The 23,259-nt window shown below is 44.9% G+C and overlaps 1 protein-coding gene across 1 annotated transcript in view; it reads right to left on the bottom strand.

Annotated features, from left to right (window-relative positions):
• ARHGAP31 (Rho GTPase activating protein 31) overlaps window positions 1-23,253 on the bottom strand; it is a 120,862-nt gene extending 97,609 nt beyond the window's left edge. The window contains exon 1 of the mRNA XM_010845367.1: window positions 22,998-23,253. Coding sequence (XP_010843669.1) covers window positions 22,998-23,097 — 100 coding nt within the window. The 5' untranslated portion in view covers window positions 23,098-23,253. The remainder of the gene's footprint in view (window positions 1-22,997) is intronic.
• Window positions 23,254-23,259: the final 6 nt, after the last annotated feature.

The raw sequence follows: 23,259 nt of genomic DNA, 5'->3' as shown, positions 1-23,259 counted from the left end.
GGCCTCCCTGTCCATCACTAACTTCCAGAGTTTATTCAAACTCATGTCCATTGAGTCAGTGATACCATCCAACCATCTCATCCTCTGTCGTCCCCTTCTCCTCCTAGCTTCAATCTTTTCCAGCATCAGGGTCTTTTCAGTCCTTAAAACAAACAAAAAAACCTTCTAGAGTATGTTTTATAAAAATATGTGCTGAAATCCAGAAGGTGCTTTTATCTCATAGCACCCATACCAGAAGATTAATCTCTGTGGTTGAGGTTCTGGTCGGGGTATGTCTGAGCCCAGCTTTGGAATCTTCTTCAGTTGGAACATCTGCTCCACAGTTGTTAATGTTTGTTTGGTATTGCCCCAAAGAAGGGAAGAATTTTTTAACAATGAGTCCCAAGATAGACTAGATCAGCAGCATAGCTTATTTTGAAAAGGCATTTTTGGGGGAGCAATGTGACCTGTATGTAAAAAAAATAATAACAACAGGCATGTTGTTGGACCAAGAGATGGATGTCCATCCAATACTGGAATGTAGCTTAGCTTGTTTTCATCACTTCTCACATTTGCTTCCCAGAAATATTTGCTCATTGAATTTACTACTCCACACCAGCTGAGCTTAGATTTAAAATCTTTTAGATAGAGATTTGAATGTTTAACTCAAAGTAAGTAATAAATGAGAGACAGCATTTAATTAAGAGTACGCAAGTATAAAAAAGTCCTAGTTGTCTCAAGAAGTCTAAATAAAATATGTAAATAATCTGTTTCATTTGGAAATTTGGTATGTTAGCCAAGAAAAAAGGAAACTATCATTTCTTTAGGCCCTGTGAAACTAAATTAGTTAATCATGAAGTAAAATGTTTCATTTTTCTAAATAATGCAAGGTTCATGCAAAATCAATCTTACCTGCATTGGCAGAGTGGAAAAGTTACATTCAAGGCAAAATTCAAATTATTAGGTGATGTATTTCTTTAAAAGATTAGAGTGAAACCCCTCTCTTAGTAGTGTTATCTGTATTCTCATCATTATTCAAGAGTTCCAATGGAGGTAGTTTTTGTCAATTTTAAATTCTACCTGGTGAAAAACCATTGAGACCTAGCATTTGAAAACTGTAGAAACAGCTGGGTTTAGTTTCAAGCTCCAAAATTAAAATGAAAGAGGGAAAGACCCTAGTCCTTCAAACCATCTGTTCAAAGAACACTGGGAAAAAAAATGATGATAGAGTCTTCAGCTGGGGAAAAACAATGGGCTCTTAACTGAAATCTGAAAGTCCCTTCCTATTCGTGGTTTCAGCCATCCACACAGCATCCCTGTGAAGTCTATGAAACAAATATTTTTATCCTCATGAAACGGATATGGGCTTCCCTGGTGGCTCAGTGGTAAAGAATCCTCCCACAGTGCAGAAGACGTGGGTTCGCTCCCTGCGTCAGGAAGATCCCCTGGAGAAGGAAATGGCAACCCACTCCAGTATTCTTACCTGGAAAATCTCACGGACAGAGGAGCCTGGCAAGCTATACACCATGGGGTCACAAAAGAGTTGGACATGACTTAACGACTAAACAACAACAAAAACAGATATACTGGGCTTCCCTGGTGGCTCAGTGGTAAAGAATCCACCTGCTAATGCAAGAGACATGGGTTTGGTCCCTGGTCTAGGAAGATCCCACATGCAGAGAAGGAACTAAGTCTGTGTGCCACAACTACTGAGCTTGTGTTCTAGAGCTGGGAAGCCACAACTACAGAGCCCATACACTGCAATTAGTGAAGCCCACATGCCTCGAGCCTGTGCTCAGCAACACGAGAAGCTGCTGCAATGAGAAGCCTGAACACCACAACCAGAGAAAGCCGGAGCAGCAACGAAGACCCAGCACAGCCAAATATAAAACGTTAAAAAAAAAACAAAAACTGATATATGTTATTCCATGTCACACAAAACATCACTGGCAAAAACAGGACTTCAACCTAGGTTGGCCACTTTAAAAATTCTAAAGTTACTTTTCTGTACCAGCTTCCAATTTCATTCTTCCTTCCTATCACCGTTCCTTTTTTCCTCTCTTTCATCAAACATTCACCTGTAGTGTCAGAAAGTATTCTATGTTGCCAGTGTTCACATAAGAAACATTTCTATCCACCGTGGAGAAAAAGTGAAGAAAAGTGAAGTGAAAGTTGCTCAGTCGTGTCTGACTCTCTGCAACCCCATGGACAGGCTCCTCTGTTCATGGAATTCTCCAGGCAGTTCTACTGGAGTGGGTAGCCATTCCCTTCTCCAGGGGATCTTCCCAATCCAGAGAGTGAACCCTGGTCTCCCTCATGGCAGGCAGATTCTTTATCATCTGAGCCACCAGGGAAGTCCCACAATGGTGAAAAGGCCAAGGATTACTCATAGAAATTTAGAGAAGTGTCAATAAGGCCAGCCGCCTCATTTCTTTACTGTTTCCATTGAAAATATAAAACATAAAACAGCACATTACATATCAGAGTTGACCCCCTCTCAGAACTGGCTTTGCGTATGTATTCTGCAGGCTCTGTGAAACGTCTTATCTCCAAACGAAACAAGACACAACATGACACCTGGACTGCCCAGAGGAAGGGCTCCAGAGCAAACCCAGGGCAGCAGACGTCAGAGAGGAGGTTTTAGTGAGGTCAGGAGCGGGCATGGGAGGTAAATAGTTGGCTGGGTGGGTGACCATGAGATAGTTTGGTGATTTGCAGATTTAAGTAGTAGAGGTTTTCAGACTTTTTTTTTTTAAAGCATGAAGTGCTTTGTTTAGATAAATTTCACCCTGAAGCATAGAAAAAAAGGGCAATGAAGAAAGCAGAGTGTTCTGGCTTAAACAGTGTTGGTGGGAGGGGTCCTCCCTCCCTCCAGTAGCCCCTGCTATGCGAAAAGCACAGCACAGATTTAAAGTTATTTGTACTTAAATATCCTTTGAAATAAGCAGGCAAGTTCAATCGCTTAGGATTAAAATATGGTGGTCCTCCAGGCAACTATTTCTGGAAGAGTCCCTAACCCAAGCCCACTCTAACCCAGGGGATCCAGAGAAAAGAAGCAGCTGGCCAAGGATGCCTCTGTTTCCTGGAAACCTGATTACTTTATCTTCAAAGCTGACAATCTACCCAAAGCAGGTCAAGGGGTGGGAAAATAGAAGGTTTGCGTTCCTAGGGAGCTGACTGGGGGTTACTGGATTGTTGTGGGCTGTATTAAGCTTATCCAGTCCTAAAATAACAATTTTGTTTAGAAAAAGTTACTCACAAACACATATCCCTCAGTACCACACTGGGAAATTAATCATACTTTACAATCGCCCTTCCCTTCTCCAGGGGATCTTCCCAACCCAGGGATTGAACCCAGGTCTCTTGCATTGCAGGCAGATTCTTTACCAGCTGAGCCACAAGGGAAGCCCTTACAATCCTTCAGCAATTCACTATTTTCAAAGCACACTATTTTCATGTCCATTGTCTTGTCATATCCCCACCCGTGGGGCAAGTTGAACAGGTATTATTATTCCCAAATTACAGATGAGGAAGCTAACATTCAGCAAGATGAAGGGAATCCCACAAGGTCACATGACAAATACCTGGATCTTCTGATACCCAAGCCATGGCTTTAAACATGAACTTGATGTACATAAATCTTGCATCCTAGTGAGTAGTAAGTAAAGGCCACAGATTTGGGGTGACTAGTTTTGTGTCCTTGGAGAAAGCAGGTGTAACAGTGACCTGCTTCATCTTACTCTCAGGGCTGTGAAGGATAAGAGATGATTTGGTGCAATCATTTGTAAGGTGCCATCTAGGGGTTAGTTAATCCCCAATCCCCAGTCCCCTGCAATCTCGGCAGGTTTTCTGTCCTTCCGGTAGTTCGAACTTCACTTTTACAACCCACCCCCCCCAATTTATCTCACACTCTTTTGGTATCATGTAAGTCTCTTAGGAGTGTCAGCCTGTGGCCAGAGCAGCCAGCCATACTTTTGCACAACCTCAAACTGAAGCTCTCACCCCATGTCGGAGATTCAGGGATTCACTGCCAAAGGTTCCCAAGACTGCTTTACCCTGAAGCCCAAACAGTGGCTATAAGAACTGTGGGTCCAGCTGATGTGTAGGAAGGCCCTCAAAGGGTGTGTGCATGGGCCTCTGTGGAGTCATCATAGGTGGGGCTCTTTGTCTTCTTGGCAGAATCGGAACCTGAATTTGGCCAGTTCATCTGAGAGTGATCTGTTCTCTGAAACCAAGTTCTGAGGGGATGACTTTGTAAAGTCAAAGGGCAATTTCACCATTTATCATAGGAATTCAGAATTAGGTCTAGGCTCTATATAGATGAGGGCCTTGCACAGGAGAGTAAGCTACAGATGACAAAAGATGTCTGATCATCAAACACAAAATCAGAGTAAAGAAAGCTGAAATAATTTAGATAATATGTCTACTCTTACAAAAATGAAAATACCTTATTGTTTTATCAAAGTACAGACATTGTACGTATTTATCATTAAAAAACAAACAAAAAAAAAGTCAGACAACACAGCAAACCAGCAAAGTATGCAGAAGAAAGAGAAAAGGATTCATCTAGAGAAAGCCATTGTTAATATTTTGAGCATATTCCTTCATGATTTTTCTTACATACATAGTTACCAAAATGGAATTACATGTATTTCATATGCTGTTTTGTAAGCTTTTAAACTTAAATACTGACACCATTCTATGACAGCAATTATGTGTCATTCTTGTAACCAGCTATATAATAGGAGGTATTTTCCTCAAGCTGTGAGGTGGTCTTACGAATCCTCCTTCTCTCCTAAAGGCATCACCATCTGCGCCTCTTTTCCCATCTCAGATCCCTGACGCTGGATGGTTCTGAGAAACACACTGACCCAGTGATTTGTGGCCAACACCAATAAGCAGCCAGAAAACCTCACTGGGCTAGCTGCATCTTTGGGGGCAAATGACCATACTCCCCAGGGTCCCAGGTTCTCTATGAATTAAATGAGAGGTTTGGAGAGCGATTTCCTAAGATGCTTTCAGCTCAAACATGACGTGTTAGCGTCTGGTTCACTCATCTCTGTGTCTGCCTTGGTCCAGGCTGATCCTGGTGCTGAGTGACCAGGGCGCCACTGGAGCCCCAGGGTGCACCTTCATGACATACGGCAAGGTCGTGAAGTACCTGTGCTGGGAGTGTGTGGCTGAAGCTGGCAGGGCTGAGAGAGGCACAGGCTGTGGGGGAGGGTCACGTAAGGGAAACAGCTCTTCTGATTTTTCCTTCCAATATGGCTGTGGGTGAGGTCTACGAGGCGGCACCAGATTCACAGTGTATCAGTAAATACAGCCTTTGGGGTCATTCAGCCCTTTCTGAGCACCAGTGTCTAAGCTGCAGGATAATTATGGTATTTGTTTTCCATTTTAAAATCCCTTTGCATGTATTATCTCATCAAATTCTCAGTCCTGTCTTTTAGATGAGGAAATCGAGATTCAGTGAGTGTAATGACTTGCCCAAAACCAGAGGACATCATTTGTGAAATGAAGACTTGATTCTAAACTCCACCAGAGCTCAAGCTGCTCCTCCTCCACCTCCACAGTCTCCACTTTGATCCACAGACATAGGACAGAGGTACACACGTGCAAAATACCCAGGCAGAACACACCCTCCATCCTCACCCCACCACCACACACCCAAGACACATTGCCTTTCCCTGGATCCATCCGCTCATTCAACACACATTGATAAGCATTGTGCTATGGGCTGGTGGTAAAATAATGAACCAGGAGACACAGTTCCCGGCCTCACAGAGTTGATCCAGGGTCAGCTAGAAGAATGAGGCGAGGATACGGCAGGGGTGAGAGTGGTACACTCAGTGTGATAAGAACAGTGTTGGGGCAGTACAGGGCACGATGGGAGCACGAGGGAGGCATCCTGGAGGATGAGACAACCAAGCAGAGACCCAGAGGATGGGCTGGAGCTGGCAAAACTGAAGTGGAGCTAAAAAGAGGAGCTACACAGAAGGTGGAGCATGCACAAACACCTGAGGGAAGAGGCGCACAACACTTCTGAGGAACCACGAGAAGTACAGTGTGGCCCGGGGACCTGCTCAGGTTGGGAGGTGGTGTCCACTGAGGCCTCAGAGGACACAGGTGTCTGAGGTGATGGGCTGGTAAACCCTGCTGGTACTTATGGAGTTGATGTTCGTCTGGAGGGCACTGAGAAGTCACTGAAAGGTTTAGTTGAGTAACACTGATGGCAAGCTTTCATCAAGACATTCTCTTTTTGCCCACTGTAAGAATCTACAGTCATAACTAATTTCAATCCTGCTTTAAGATATCCTCAGGCCTTAGTTTCTGCACAACTATAGATGGTCAACTTTAGGATGCTTCTGTTTAGGCTGCTACCTCCCTTTCACCTGCTTTTGCGGCTCTTCCTGGGTCTCTGCGGCCTGGGCCAGGTTGGCTTGAGGAACAGAGCACTGTGATCAAGACGCCATGAATATGCCAGCAAACAGCTTCTCACTATCCCTACTGCCAGCCTCAGCCTTAACCTGGGGCCTGGACTCCCAAGCGACAGAATATGGGCTGACCAACCAACGTCCCTCAGGAAGACTGGAAAACAAGTTTAAAGTGTAATCAGAAATAACTGAGCTAGGAAATTCTACCTTCATCATAAGCAAAGGGAAGCAGTATTAATATTCAATAAGTTATAGATAATAGAAATGGTCAATGAAAGTGATGCATAGCCCATACAACATATTCAATAAATACGAAATCAACCCATCAGTATTTAGACAGTAAGAGAAGCCTTATAGGAACTTGTAAAAAGAGGGAGATTTCTGTGTAAAGAAATGGTCAAATAAATTATGATATTTTAATGATATCATTTATATATGGAACATAAAATATGACACAAACCTATCTATAAAACAGAAACAGAATCACAGACATAGAGAGTAGGCTAGTGGTTGCCAAGGGGGAGAGGGTTGGGAGAGAGATGGACATGGGGGATGTGGTTAGCAGATGTAAACTTTTATATACAGAATGGAAAACAACAAGGTTCTACTGAATAGCACAAATAACTATATTTAATATCCTACAATAAACATAATGGAAAAGAATATTTAAAAAGAATGTATATATATATATGTAACTAACAAGACTGTAATGAACTACAATAAAAATAAATTAGAAAAATTAATTATGGTATTTTATAAAAAATATGTATATTTGCTTGTATATGCACAGAATATCTATGAAAGATTTCCAAGGAAATTAACACTAGTTGCTTCTCATGTGAGAAACAGAAAGGATGAGGACAAGAATAGGAGGGAGATTTTGTTTGTTATATCCTTTATATACTTTTGGGCTTCCCCTGTGGCTCAGCTGGTAAAGAATCTGCTTGCAATGTGGGGGACCTGGGTTCGATCCCTGCGTTGGGAAGATCCCCTGGAGAAGGGAAAGGCTATCCACTCCAGTATTTTGGCCTGGAGAATTCCATGGACTGTATAGTCGATGGGGTCACAAAGAGTCAGACACGATGAGTGACTTCCACTTTATATACTTTCACATTTTGAACTACAGGAATGTGATACCTGATTTTTAAAAAAATTAACTTTAGGGCTTCCCTGGAAGCTCAGTGGTAAAGAATCTGCCTGACATGGAGGAGACATGGGTTTGATCCCTGGTCTAGGAAGATACTACATACCATGAAGCAGCTAAGCCTGGGTGCCACAACTATTGATCCTGTGCTCTAGAGCCCAGGAACCGCAACCCATGAGCCTGCATGCCCTAGAGCCTGTGCTCCCCAACAAGAGAAGCCCCCACAATGAGAAGCCGGCACACTGCAACTACAGAGTAGCCCCTGTTCGGTGCAACTACAGAACAGCTTGTGCAGCAGTGAAGACCCAGCACAGCCAAAAAAAATAATTTGAAAAACCATCCGTTCCACAGAATCCCATGCAGTGATTTAAAAGAGTGAGATCGAACTATAATTACAAAATGGATAGTTCTCCAAGATCTACTGTTATTTAAAACAGCATATTTTCAGGACATATATATGTTGTAAAGTTGTGGGAAAACAACCAAAGAGAATCATTCATTGTGTGTATTGTTTAGTATGTACACAAAGAAAGGTCTCTGTGCTGTTTGATACAGTAGTATGAGCCACATGTGGCTAAAGTTCAGTTCCTCAGTAGCACTGGCCACATTCAAGTGCTAACGGCCAGATGGGGCCATTGGCTGCCACATTGCATAGTGTAGACTGAGCATATTTCCCTCAGTGAGAAAGTTCTCCAGACAGAACTGGTCTAGAGGAATCCAGCCCAGACTGTGAACTGATGAATGGAACTGCAACCATGTAGGAAGGGACTCTGTACTTCATAAATCTCTGCATCATTTGAATTTTTTAAACAATTACTTTTCTAATTTTAGGAGAAAAGGATAGCTCGCACCTGTGTGAGGTATTTATTCCTCATGAAAATCGCGTCCTGCACTTTTTTTTTTCATGACTCCTGCCATTCCACCCTGGAGCCGGGGTGTGGCAAAGCACAGCTAGAGGACTTAGCCCAGGGAAAGAATGGCGATGTCCCCAGTCCGCGGTGAACACAAGTCTGGGAGGAGCCTCTCAGGCCGCGGCTGACCACGCACCAGTCTCACCCCCTTCTAGGACTCTGCTTTCCAGTCACAAGGGACAAAATCAGTTTGAGCGCCAGCCAGCAGGGGAAGCAAAGACTGAAGTATATTTTTAGTTTCTGGAGTTCGGGAATCTGGCAAGGGCAAGGCAGGCATGGGACAGGGAGGCCCACCTCCAGGGGACGCTGAGGTCTCCGATTCGGGGACCCAGGCGGGTGGGAGAAGACACCGCTCTGAGTGGGAGCACCTAGCTAGGAAGGGAATGGGAGCTCGCAGGGCCAAGCTCAAGACGCCACCTGGGAGCAGAATTGCTAAGAATGACAGATCTGCTGTCTGCTCTGTGGTTTCTTACATTGGAGGAAGAAAAGATGAATAGAAAGCTGGAGGAAAAAAAGAGATGGGCTCCAGCAGAAATGTGACCCGGAGGCAGGTGGGAACAAATGTTACAGAAACTTTCATGTCAAATAAAACTTGGATTTGAAATGTCAGACATCACTCTGGTTATCATGCACAAGACAAGAGAGAAGTGAAATTTCCCAAGATGGAAAATAAATAGATGATATAAACTATGAAAGCCTGAGTTACAGCTGCTTGGTGCACCTCACTTTTCCTCCACGTGGAGGAAGTTTATTCCTAGTCTGGGGCCCAATTTTTTCTCAACAGCAACAATAGAAACAGCAAAAAGGACGCACACTTTAAATGAGGCTTGAGATTCTTTTTCCTTTCTCATTCTGGAATTTACACGCTGGCACATTTGTCTATCACTTTTTTCCCCTTATCACTCTTTTTTTCCCTGGAAGATTTAAACTTCTCATTGAATAAGCCATTCGTTCCTGTAAACCTCATCCAGGCAGGCAGGTCGCTCTCTTTGTTCTTCTTTTCAGAATGTTGATCCTGCCACTCTTTCACACCTCAACACCGTTGCTTATGCTGTTCCTCCTGTCTGGGACAGGCAGGGACTACTTAGATTCCATTCATCTTAGAAGATCTAGCTTCTCTGAGTCAGAACTAATGACATCCACTTCCTCCGGTGGTTTGTGTGAGACTCAGTAGAGAATGTGTCTGCCTCCTGCATCGGGACTGTGAGCCCCACAGGGACAGACAATGCCTGTTCATCTGTGTGTCCCAGCTGACCCTTTGCCTGGTGTGTGGTAAATGCTGAGAAAACGCTGAGGTCCATCTCTTCCTCCGTTCTCGCAATCATTACCCTATTCCCTTCATTCACATTATTAACATCTGTGGAGCCGACCATATGTTGTGGGGAAAAAAGATCGTGGTAGGTTGAGTAATGGTTCCTCAAAGAAGTTCAAGTCCTCATTCCTGTAATCTGTAAATGTTGCCTCATATGGCGAAAGGGGTTTTTACAGATGTGATCAAACTAAAGATCTTGATATAACATTATTTTGGTTTATCTGATGTAGGGACAAGGTCTTCATAAGACAGAGGCAGGAGATCAGACAGAAGGCCAGGTGAGGATGGAGCAGAGGGGCCAAAGGTAATGTGATGAGAGGTCATAAGCTAAAGGATGAAGACAGCCTCTCAAAGCTGGGGAAGTTAAGGAAACAGAGTCTTCCTGAGAGCCTCCAGAAAGGAACGAGCCCCGCAAACATCTAACGCACAGATAAACAGAGAATGGTCAGTTTTCAAGGAGCTCATTTTCTTTCTACTCAAAGATAGAGACAATTTAAGAAACTATGACAGTTGTTGGACATGAAAGTGTTAGTCGCTCAGTCGTGTCTAACTCTTTTCGACCCCATGAACTGTAGCCCGCTAGGCTCCTCTGTCCATGGAATTCTCCAGGTAAGAATACTGGATGGGTAGCCATTCTCTTCTCCAGGGGATCTTCCCAATCCAGAGATCGAACCTGGGTCTCCTGCAGTACAGGCAGATTCTTTACTCTTTGAGCCACCAGGGAAGCCCTGCTGGACACGAGCGGTAATAAACATCTAAACTTTACCGTCCTGATCACCTTCCTCAATATACATCTGTGAATCAGTTTCCACCTTCAAATGGAGCACTGAGAAATGAATACAGACTCCCTGCTGGATCCAACTTGTTAAGAGTGCAGTGTGGGTCCCTCAGTCCGTACACACTCTACAGCCTAAGATGCTGTTCATACAGCCTAAAATTGAGCCAGATTATCAGACAACTGTCAAAATGCAACTGTGGAGCAAAGAGACAGACATATGTGAAAAGTCATACAGGCTGGCGAAAACCCTTCCTTACCCTGTTCCATCAATGACCCAAACAGACTCACTTGCCAGATTTATAACTCTCCTGAAATACAGATGAAAAGTAGAAGGTCGGAGGGCTGTCACTATGATTACAGCCTTTTGCCATAACCCATAACCCTCATTTTATTTCTTTCCAGTTTTGTTTTTAAATTGTTTTCTTTCTCTGATTACTAAAGAAATGTTCAATTTAGAAATTTTACCACATTCCCATCCAGAAATATTTATCAACTGATAAGAATCTAAAAACTAGCATTTTTATGCATTCAACCAAAGAAAATAAATAATTATCCACATATCTGTTTGTTGCTATTTGGTCACTAAGTTGTGTCGGACTCTTTGCCACCCCATGGACTATAGCCCGCCAGGCTCCTCTGTGCATGGGATTTCCCAGGCAAGAATATTTGAGTGGGCTGCCGTTTCCTTCTCCATATGTGTATATAATAGAATTTTTAAAAAAGAAGAAGCAGCTCCTAGGGGTATATAGGGGCCTTGGAATATTTGTTCTCAGCTCCTTCTCAACTTGAAAGTCTGTAGCATTACTCAGGAACCACATTCTGAGTAATGAGGCTGAAACAGGTTAAGATTTCTAATCACCAAGGAAATAACTGTAGTTGATGCTCACGGAAGGTTAACTAAATTCCAGGCAGTACACTAGCCTATTTAATCCTCGCAATGACTCTGTGTGATACCCACTTTTATTCTCACAACCCCATTTTACAGACAAGGAAACTTGAGGCACAGAGAGGTTTGGTAACCTATCCATAATCACAAAACTAGCATGGGGTAGAGCTGAGATTTGAACCAAGGCAGACTATCAGCACAAAAGCCACACACTAACCACTTTGCTACATGCTTTGCTTCTCAGAGAGGTTAACTGATTTCATGAGCCTGCAACTATCAAGGCAGGAAACCAAACTGAGACGTTATGAAGATTATTCTTTTAAATAAGGACCGGAACAAAATGGCTTCATGAAAAATTCAATGAATCAAGACAACCCATTCCCATCATAGTTTTAAAAGATTTTTCCTCTCAATTTAAGTAGTAAAAAATACATGTTCACTGTTGAAATTTGGGGCAATATAAAAAGTGTAAAGAAAAAAAAAAATCATGTGGTTTCATTTAGCTGCTTTTTACAAGCTAGTCAGAGTGAGATCAGTAGGCCAAAGATACCACAATCACCTGGAGCTCATCTGCAAAAATGTGGATTCCTAGGTCCCGTCTCAGACCTCCGAGAGCAGAGTCTCTGAGGGGCTGACCTCAGAACACCGATCTGCAGGCGCACTTACAGCTGGCAGCCCTGTCTCTGCAGAACTCATTCCGAGGAGTCGCATGTTCTCCCCAGACCCAAATACTGCAGCACCTACGCAACGCCCATCTGAAACTTTTGCTACAGGTCTATTTTGTTTCAAGGCGCTCAAAAGGAAATTAAAGGAGTATCTCTAATACTCTTTATAGTATCCTAATAGTGCACTAAAATTTGACCAATATTTTTAAACTTTTTGATTAAAATTTTAATTAAACACTACAATTTTAGTCAAACTTAATGCCAGATAGAGTTTGAGTATCATTACCAGAGCCTTAAAAAAAGAGGTCCAGAATTCTTAAACCCAGAATTCACAACTCACACTCTTCCCTCCCACCTGCCTCCAGAACAGCTCCCCTATTCCTTTCTGAAACAAAGTGGACTTTAGGGGCAGTAAAAAAAAAATGGGGGAACTGAAGAAACCACGTCTTGTTTGACAGTCAGGTTTGGGTGAGGGAATACAGATTACTCAGTGGGTATGTTCAGCTGCAGGCTGTTTGCCCAGGGTCCAACAGCTAAATGCAGCTCCCAAGAGCCCCTGAGTGGGGTCTGTGCCCTCATCTCTAAGCCAGATTCAGAACCCTGCATCCAGCTTTTGCTTTTCCAGAAAGCAAAATGGCTTCTCTTCACTAACAACAGGCCCATACTCTAGCTGTTAGCCAAACAAAGCCTTTTCCAAATATGGACCCAAGAACGCATGTGCACTTTGAAGGCCACAATGCAGCTTAAATAGCTAAAACTTTATTAAAAAGAAAGCCAACAATCGACGCCAAAAAGCGTGAGTCTTAAAGAACAGAACAGTAAGACAAAAGCCAGAAAGAGGAACAAAAATATGCATTGTAGGGGAGGGGTGAGCAGGGAGGTGTAGATTTATATGGAAGAGTTGACATCATTGTTTCCCAATAATACTCAGCATGCAGGAAACAGATGGGAAAGCAGTGGTGGAAGGGGCTACTTATGGTAACAGGGCATGCTCTCTGTTTAGAATCCTGCCATTTGGAACCTACATGTTTGACTTCGAAAAACTGGGGATGCCAGCAGTTTTAGTAGTCGAACTAAATCCTACTGAACTTATCACCTTGACAGTGCATGGGTAAATGAACTCTGCATATCAGACAGATTTACTGCCAGCATAACTGCAGCGGTTTGGGTCCAGAGGAGACAAAGCCGTGGAAAGGGAACTGAATGTCGGGCAGACGTGGTTTGAGTTCTGGTTCTCCCAATTCCTAGCTTGGTGATGTTAGGCAAGTTGCTTCACTCCTCTGAGTTGGTCTTCATATATAAAATGGGGGAGGGTGAGTTCCCTGGTGGCCGAATGGTTAGGATTCCAAGCTTTCACTGCCATGGCCAGGGTTCAATCCCTGGTTGGGGAACCTAGATCCCACTAGCTGCATGGCTCAGCCAAAAAATAAGATAAAATCGGGGGCAAAACAAGAACTTTGACACACAGTGGGGAGAGACTGAGGTTGCACATTTATGCCATACTGTTTGATTAAGCAGGAAACACAATTAGGGTGGTCAGTTAACATTATGAGTTTTCCCTTTAAACAGAATTTTCCACTCCCCTGCTCTTGGGCAGGGCACAGACACAGCCAAACCAGCTGCCACGCTTGTGCTCAGCCATAGTGCCTTCTCCTGATGGTAGATCACTCGCTGCCACTGAAGACAGCTTGACCCCCCAGCCAGGGTCTCCCCTTACAAGCCTGGCCATTAGAAGTCACTCTCAACTACCTTTCCCACAGTTTCAGCATCTTCTCCCCCAGGGCTCAGGAGGGTGTGACCAATTACAAGTATCAGGCAAAGCCATGTGGCTTCCTGTCTGCAGAAACCAACCGCTCTATCTCCCCACATCTCCGCTCTATCTCCCCACATCTCCGTCATTCCTCACCGGTCAGATGATGTTTATTGTTTTATTGATTTTTTTCCCTTTACAAACAACCCACTCATAGTTTTCTTTCACTCAGCTGCCTTGCATGTTAACATCTTCTCTTGCAGCTTTTGTAGAGCCCTCATTTCATTTTCAGTACATTTTTTTGGTAAAAATTTTAAAAATTTGTTTTAATTGGAGGATAGTTATTTACAATATTGTGATAATTACAATACATCAACATGAATCACCCACAGGTATACACGTGTCCTCCCATCCTGAACCCCCCTTCCACCTCCCTCCCCACCCTATCCTTCTGGGTTGTCCCAAAGCACCGGCTTTGGTTGCCCTGCTTCATGCATCGAACTTGGACTGGTCATCTATTTTACATGTCATAATATACATGTTGCAATGCTATTCTTTCCAATCATATCCCATTGAGTCCAAAAGTCTGTTCTTTACATCCTCCATACTTGGTTGTTTCCCTGTCTTACACAACCCACTAGGCTGAGAGCAACTTGAGAGCATCTTTGTGAACCCCAGAGTGTCTAGCATATTAGAGTCCCATTAAATATCTGTTGCATTGAATTGAAAGCCCCATATAAGATGGCTTCTGAATAAAAACATGAAAAAAGCTAGGGAAAGAAATATGCGTAATTACACAAATTAGCTCAATTCTTAAAAGCTACAGATTTGTAGTTTGCCAGACTGCTGCTTTATATGTCAAACAGTTTTCCGCTGTCTGTAAAGCAAGAGCTGGTATAAGTTGCTTTTGGGGAGGGTGACCTTTCCCCTCAACCCTCTGGGGGTAGTGGTGAGGGCCCAGAGGCATACTGATCATGGGCATCATACTGGCCAGCATCAGGTCATGGGGATAGCCCCAAGGCCTGATATGCATCAGCCACACTTGAACTAGAACAAAGAGTGCCTGACACTCGATCCTACAAACTCAGTTGGTTCTGAGACCCCACCAAGAAGGTGGTTCATATCAATGAGTGACTGGCAAGGCATTAGGGAAAGGTGATGTTTCCAGGGCGCCCTGCGCAAAGCCTGGATCTGTTTCTATCTGCGAGGAGCTTTGTGCCCTTGTGGGGAACCTCGGACAGTCTTGGATTCCTCATATTCCAGCAGCACGGCAGCCATGGCCCAGGTCCTGAGCTTCCTAGGAGGGCTCTCTCAGGCTTCCTGAGGAGGAAACCAAACATCAGCGGTGTGCTGGCCTGGGGGAGGCCAGCGAGCTCCTCAGTCTGCATGAGCTGCCCGAGGCCCCCACCTTTAGCAGAGCTCACGGCCTTGTAAACACAAAGCCAGAGAGAAAACAGGGTAAGGAGGAGAATGAGGGCTAAATTGGGTGCCTCTGAGTCTCAGGCAAGGGCTGTTCCAAAAAGGAAGGAGGACTGTGGCTGCAGTGGTCAGGGAGGGGCCTGGGAGGAAAAGGTGGGGCCTGGCTGGACTTGAAAGCAAGTAGGTAGGGGTGAAGTGCTGTGCAAACGTTAGCTGTTATTATTACTATTCCAGACCTAGGCTGGGGCAAGAACAATGCAAGCGAGAAAAGGCCACTTTTCGCAGAGTTTTTTGGGGTTTTTTTTTTGGACAAAACTATGACATAAATGTCAAATTATGAAATATGCTATTTTGGGAAATTGTGTTTGTGCCTAAGACCATGCGTGGCTTTGGGAGTCAGACAGATCTTGATTTAAATTCTGCTTTTCTTATCTCAATAATCTTGGCAAGTGATTTAACCTCTCGGATCTCAGTTTTCTCCGCTATAAAAAGGGGGAAAACATCCGAATTTGTACAGATTTTGAAAATATTACTTTGTATGTATCGTGACTGGCACATAGTAAACAAACAATGTAGATTGTAATTCCACTAATAAAAATAACAAGTAGCTGTGATTTGGGGCTCAGCTTCATTTCCGGGTTCCTTCTCTCCTTCCTCCTCTTCCCTTTAGAAGCCTAACATTCTCATCTTTATCAAAAAGCTGCTCTTAAAAATCTAGCCCCAGTATCTATTCTCTTCTAAATTGAAATCAGGATGTTTCCTCAGGGGTCCTTTATTTTAAGCCTGACCTAAAACTGCATGGGGAGGGGTGGTGGTGGTGCAGATTAGAGGGACAAGGGCGGCGGTGCGATTTAGATGGCCTAAAGTTCTATCAGGCTGTGGCCCCACCTTAATTAGGACTCAAGGACGGTCCTTTGAGGGAGAAACACCAAAACTCATTAAACTGACACGTGGCGATTACAGGATCATAAAAAAGAAACAGAAGATCAGGTGGGACATGCACCCGCAAGTAAAAAGAAAATTAACTGGAAGTGTGATGATGAGTTGGAAAAAAAATGCCACCTTGGCTTCAATACAGGACAAGCAATAAGAAAAAAAAAAAAAAAACCAGAAAACCAAAAGAGCGAGCATAGCCGTGTTCCTGGGCCTCAAGACTGGTGTGAAGGAACCACACAGAGGGAAGTGGAGTCCTGAAACCAGGGATGGGGTAGCGGGGTACAAGTCACCCTGAGCAGCCTGCTCTGGAGGAAGCACCAGGGAGTCCCAACCTGAGGGTCTATGGGTACTTTGCTCCAGACATTTTTAGCTGCAATATCTAATGAAGAGGAGTTGGGTGTCACCTCTCATCCCCAGATGGAGTCCTGGGCCTCTGAGCCCTGTCTTCCTCTCACACCCTCTGCCACAAAATCCCAGGAAACTTTCTGCAGTGAAGTGACTCCCGGGGACAACTGGTCCTCAACAAGTGATTCAGAACTGCCTTGGTTGCTCAGCTTCTGGAATTTATGTATTTTTCCCCAGGTCCCACTCCCACAGAAGAAAGTTTCCAGGATAGCCCACAGATGCCTAATGGACTAAGGGAGGCGGGGAGAAAAAGAATGCATCAAAAAACACAGCTCTAATGGCACTGGGGAGATAATCTACCACCCACAGCATCGTCTGCGGGAAAATGTGTTTCTAGTTTCAACCTGTTTCCCTCTGCCCCAGCAGATGGTCCACTGGGCTCCAGGGCAGGTCTGGGGCAACGGGACCAAGGGTTTCCTTAACTGTCTAAAGGCCTGGGTCTCTGAGGTTAGAAGGCATCTAGGCAGCTGCCAGTGGGGGTCATGGGGTGGAGGAAGGGCAAGGTTATGCCTGTGGTCAAGGGGCTCTTGGCAGAGGTCTGGACAGTGGGCAGGGGGGAGGGATGTACGCAGGTGGAATGGTTGTTTCCATCCTCTGGGTGGGTTGTTTGCCACATCCAGACCATACAGAGTTACTTAGTTTGGCTTCATGCTGTCAGTTAGTTTGCTTCAGGTTTAAAAGCCTTAATTCGCCTCGTTTAGTTCTTCCTGTTTCACTGTGAGAGCCCAGATTTGGGGATACCTCTCCAAACGCAAGCCCAGGAAGTGGCTGTTCCGTCTCCACAAGCTCCACCTCCAGGACTGGACTTCTCTTTCAGTTCCCTGCAGCTCTGGGAGTGACAGGGTATCTTTCTCAGATCTTTCTCAGGGCCCTATAGTTTCAGGTTGACGTTCTGCTCCCCCACCACTGTCTACTGACGCTCCACTCCCCAGTGGCTCTGGGAAATCCCTCTGTGAACTCTCTGCTTAGTGGGGCAACCAATCTGCTTCCTGTCCCTGTTGGTAATTAATTAACCCATCTGAAAGTGAGGTGAAAGACGCTCAGTCGTGTCTGACTCTTTGCGACCCCATGAACCATTCTCTAGGCTAGAGTACTGGAGTGGGTAGCCTATCCCTTTTCCAGCGGATCTTCCTGACCCAGGAATTGAACCGGGGTCTCCTGCATTGCAGGCAGATTCTTTACCAGACCATATCATTGATTCGTTTCATGGGAGCCCTCATGCATTCATTTGGTCATGGCATATATAGTATGTGGTTATTTAGGGCACATCTACAATGTTATGATGACAATAGCTACATTTGTTGTTGTTGTTGTTTAATTGCTCAGTCGCGTCATGGATTGCAGCCTGCCAGGTTCCTTTGTCCACGGGATTTCCCAGGCAAGAATACTGAGGTGGGTTGCCATTTCCTTCTCCATGGTATCATCCCCACCCAGGGATCGAACCTGAGTCTCCTGCACTGGCAGGCAGATTCTCCACCACTGAGCCACCAGGGAAGCTACATTTAGAGCTTACCTTATGCATGCCCTCTTCTAAGTGCTTTGCTCGTAGTAACTCATTTCTCTTCACATCAGTCCCCTTATCCCCATTTTACAAACAAGGAAAGGGAGAGCCAGAGGGGATAAGTAGCCTGCTCCACAGTCACTCAGCTGGGAACAGGCAAAGTCTGGATTCTGCTCTAGGCAGCATGCTTCCAGAACTCCTACTGGAAGCCCCCAGCAGGGGGCACCTGACTTGGGAGGATCAAGGAAGGTTTCCAGAAGCAGCTGAGACCCAAAGGATGGACAGTTAGCTAGGGAAGGTGTGATAATGATGTGCCAGGCAAGACGCTGGGAAGGAAACCACTAAGCCAATGGAATACCCTTGTCCTGGTTCTCCATTCAGTGTTAAATCTTCTATTGAACACATTCACCTTCCTTGCTCAGACTTTGTCCTGTTTATGTTTGGGTTTCTTGTCTGTTTAATCGAAGATAAGAGCTTTTGCATTTTCTCCTTCAGTTATAACAACTAACTTCAAAGCCATTGGTTTCTGAAAGTTTGTTCACATCCCTGAGACTGTAAATTTCTTGAGGCTGGGGTATCTGTTTCTTTCTCTTTCACCATACCTCTACAGCACTGTATAGCTGTTTGTTAAATAAGTGAATGAACAAAGTAAGAGAATGACTTAGCCTAAGAAGTACACTTAGAATAACTACACCTCAAAGTTCTCACTGCCTTATCCTTGTTCTTTGAGGTACTAGGGCCATCTTACTCTCATCAAGCTTGAAAATTTTATTTCGTAATGGGTGTTTATTTATTTATTATGAACCTTCTAGAATTCCCCAAATCAAATACACACACATACGTATTGTTGTTTAGTCACTAAGTTGTGTCCGACTCTTTGCAACCCCATGGACTGCAGCACACCAGGCTTTCCTGCCTTTCACTATCTCCCGGAGTTTGCTCAAACTCACATCCATTAAATCAGTACATATTCTTTTTCAACGTGATAAGAACTCGAAAAAACCTTCATGAACAATGTTCTTATCAAACACTCAGAGGGCACCTTCTGAATAGTCAAGGCTGCTTATCCAGAGACTAAATGATCTATAAATCCCTGCACTATAAGCAGTGGTTCTCAACTTTTCCTGCATAAGAATCATCGAGGAAGCTTTTAAAACATACCCATGCACCAAGATTCTGATTTAATTGTTCTGAGAGGAGGCCCAGACATCAACTTTTCTTAATGCTCCCCACATGGTTCTATTGTGCTGCCATCATGGCAAACCACCACCCCGACAGTGGTTATCCAGGAGTGAGTCAGATGGCAGAGATTGTTGGGGAGAGTGAGGAAGCCCTCAGATCTGAGAGTGCGATCAGAATAGAGGCAGAAGACAGCTTTCCTGTAATGCTCTCTTACTGGCCCCTTGACTCCTGGCCCCAGTGTTTCCAGGCACTGTGTGAAGACCCAAGGCACTCGGTCCAGAGGGGAGAGGTAGAGAAAACTACTATTTTCACCATCAGCAGTGACAAAGGGATGATCTTCTCCCTCTATTCCAGACAGGAGGAGAAAATTACCTGGTTCCCAGGGGAGAGCTGGGGGTTGGGGCAGCAGCCACTGTGCTGGAGGGTAGGTGAGAGAAAAGCTGGCCAGGCTGGCCAGGAGCAACTTCATCCCATTCTCGGGTGTTCGCACCAGGCTGGAGAAAAGTGGCCATAGACGCAAAAGGGGGAAATTGGCCATTTGCATCAGCTCTGTCTGCAGCTGGGGACAGTCAACAGCAGGATCTGAATCTGGCATCTGTGTGGATGCCCACAGAAACTGTACACAGGACATTATATGTGTATGTCTCTGTGAATGTTTTCTAAGAAAAGGTTTCTGTTTTTCATCAGGCTCCTAAAGATTAAAGACGAAACTGGCCCCAAGCAACATCTGCTCAAAGATGAACACCTATTTGTCACCTAAACATCTTGCCCCATCAGGTGTGTTTAACTGAATGCAGCAGGACTCGGCTACAGCAAATTGCAGACGTGAATGACATTTTTCCTCTCTGTTCAGTCCAGGGGTGTAAATTCCCCATGTTCAGGTGACCTGAGAACATTTAATTGTCACCAGCCAGCTTTGTCTTGTACCCCAGCTCAGAGATTTCCCTCCCTCTCCCCCCTACACAGGGGTTTTCTTGGATCCCCCACATCTCCATTCTTCCCTTCTGCCCTGTACACCCAGACCTGAATCCATTTTTTCGGTCTCATTCCATCCTTGACCTCCAAAGTCTGAGGAACTGTGATGTTAGTCTTGGGGCTCCCAGGTGGCACCAGTGCTAAAGAACCCGCCTGCCAGTGCAAGAGACAGGGGAGACTGGGGTTCGATCCTTGGGTTGGGAAGAACCTCTGGAGGACAGAATGGCAACCCACTCCAGTATTCTTGCCTGAAGAATCCCACGGACAGAGGAGCCTGGCGGGCTACTGACCATTGGTTTGCCCGGAGTCTGATACGACTGAAGTGACTCAGCACGCACAATGTTAGTTTTGTGACAGCCTTCTAGATCCTAGTTACTTGTCACCCTCAGCATTCTGGGCTGAACTTCCAAGGTCATGGGTAAAGGAACACTGCCTAAGTCAGTTTTTCCTTCCTGGGGAAAAACTGTTTCAGAACAGTCATGAGGAGGACACATTGTTTTAGAGAAAACCATTAGCCTCAATGCTATTTATTGATGCTACCCTCTAAAGAAAATGAGACAACTGCCTGACTAGTTCTAGATATGAGAGAAGAAATCCTAATTATTCTCATTTTACATAAGCGCTTATTAGGCAAGCCTAATTCCTACGCGGCACAATAATGGTGGGTCATTAAGTGGGTCAGTTTCCTTCTCTTTCAAAGCTGAACTTTATTCAGGTATGTCAGCCTTGAAAGCTTGCTGATTCTGGGGCAGGACTGTCTGCTTTCAATTTAGGGGAAAAAAAAAATCATTAGAGGAGAATGTTGGCCTAGACAAGGAAGCCAAGGAGGGGAAAGGAGCCAAGTGGGCCAGAGACCTCTGCATCCTTCATGACTGACTGTATGACCTTAGGCAGGTCAGTTTACCTCTCTGGGCTTCCCCCCTTCTCCCTAGGGCGGGATGCACTGGGTACTGGTTTTAACATTTTGTTTTTCTTTAAGCAGTATCCCCCTCTCTTTTTTTCCCCCCCACACAAAACATATAAGAAAACTCAAAATATAAATCAAGTGAAAGAGGAACTGTTTAAGGCTGCCTCTGAGGTGTCTTCACAGAACCCTGGGATTCTTTGCTTATTCTAGGATCTGTGACATGGTCAGAACAGGGGAGGGCTAAGAAGCACCTCCATGTACCTCTCAGCTTTGGAGCGAGGGCCCAGAGTTTAACATCCACTTGGTGGGAACATTCATAAGTGAACCGGGACAAGACCCTGAAGTCCCCCTGTTAAAAAACAGGTGGAGGAAAACATTTCATTCTGAATGCCTGATGGTAGTGGTTAAGATGCATACTTGGAGTTCTCAAAAAAAAAAAAAAAATCAATTCAAGGATGTTATTTCAAATCTACCTCTCTAGATTGCTGGATGGGATTAAATGAATTGACTCTGTTGTGTCCCAGTTTTAAAAGAGGCAGTTTTGAAACCTGTGGTCCCTCAAGCTGTAAAATAACTAAGCCATTCATTTGTCCTAAAGACACGGCAGCCTCTGAACTCAAGAATACCACAGGAATATCACACCACTGCAAATTACTAGGTGGTGCTGAGTCTTAAAAAAAAAAAAGAAATAGAAACAAAAGCACTGCTCTGTTTTTGAGATGCACATTTGATATGAGCTAATCAAATAGTTTTTGAGATTACTTTCCTGGAGGCAGAATTATTCTGCCCAGCTAGCCCTTCAGTTTCCCCCCTTTGTTGTATCTATCTATGTATAAACACAAGGCCCATATCGTGGATTTTTTTCTTCTCTCACTGAAGTTTCTGAAGACAAGGCCTTTTTGTCATGGATAAATGCAGGGCCAGTCAACCTTACAAAAGGAGTCATTTAATGCTCAATTTCCCCAACTTTCCTATGATTAAAAACTTCTAACCTCAAATGCCATTACTCTATTCTAGATTGTTTTCTTCCACCCTCCCCCCAACAAATGTTTAAATTGTCTCTACTCTGGAGGATTCCTTTTTCTCCAATCTGACGTTGAAAACAGAGAGGCTCTCCTATTCTCTTACATGCCCTAAACTATTTTAAAATCAAGGCCCTCTGACCTTTTCACAACACTCTTCTTGTCTGACACACCAAATGCTCCTCTGAAGGCCCAGAGGAGGTAAAGGGTCTGAAGGGTTGGGAAGGGGGAGGGAGGGATGTACTATATATTTGGCATCAGTTCAGAAATTCAGAAAATGTTTGTGCAACCACTCCCCCAGCCAGGATCCACCTCACCCCCTGCCTTCCAGCACATTAATAAAAAAAGATGTGAGCGGACGAAATTGGAGAGCCCTGGAGGGACACCTAAGGCAGTCATAATTATGTGCCCAGAGAAGCCCACTGCACAGCATCCCTCAGGTCCAGCCCTCATCCTTCCCCTCCGACATCCAAATTTTGGGAGCAGGACCTCTCACGCCCTCACCCCCACCCCCCCAGAGTAGCCGGTCAGACGTGTGGCAGCGCCGCCTATTAACGGCCAGTGTGACACAACTGGAAGGAGTGACATAACCTCCGCACGTCGGGGTGGCAGCGTTATGCACCTTAGGAATCATATATGTTTTTTGTTTAAAAAAAGTACCACAAGCGCACAGGCCTGGAATACATTAACTTGTGAATTGAATGCAACACGCCCTACGAGAGTCTCCCCCTCTTGCTCCGAAACAAAAAGAAGCGGTGGGGGGTGGGGGAAAGGGGGAGAAGGCACTTTACCATCCTGTCCTGAGCTCTCCAGATACTCCGTCAGGTCACAGCCGAAGGCGCTGGCGGCTCCCTTTCGTTTCAGCTTCTGCTTGGCACCCTTGTTCTTCATGAGTTAGTCCCAAAGAGGTTGCCCCTCCGTCTCGCCCTCCCCTCTCTGCTTGGCACCGCGCCTACGATGGTCTCCGGGGGGAGGTTAGATCAGTGGCTGCGGCGCGGCGCTGGGGGGCCGCATGGGCGTGGGGAAGAGCCTGGGCCCCAGGGCAGCGCGCAT

The sequence above is a fragment of the Bison bison genome, unplaced genomic scaffold (assembly GCF_000754665.1).
Source record: "Bison bison bison isolate TAMUID 2011002044 unplaced genomic scaffold, Bison_UMD1.0 scf7180017864215, whole genome shotgun sequence".
NCBI lineage: Eukaryota > Metazoa > Chordata > Mammalia > Artiodactyla > Bovidae > Bison > Bison bison.
Note: the sequence above shows the minus strand (reverse complement) of the source record. Positions and strands in the feature narration are given on the sequence as shown.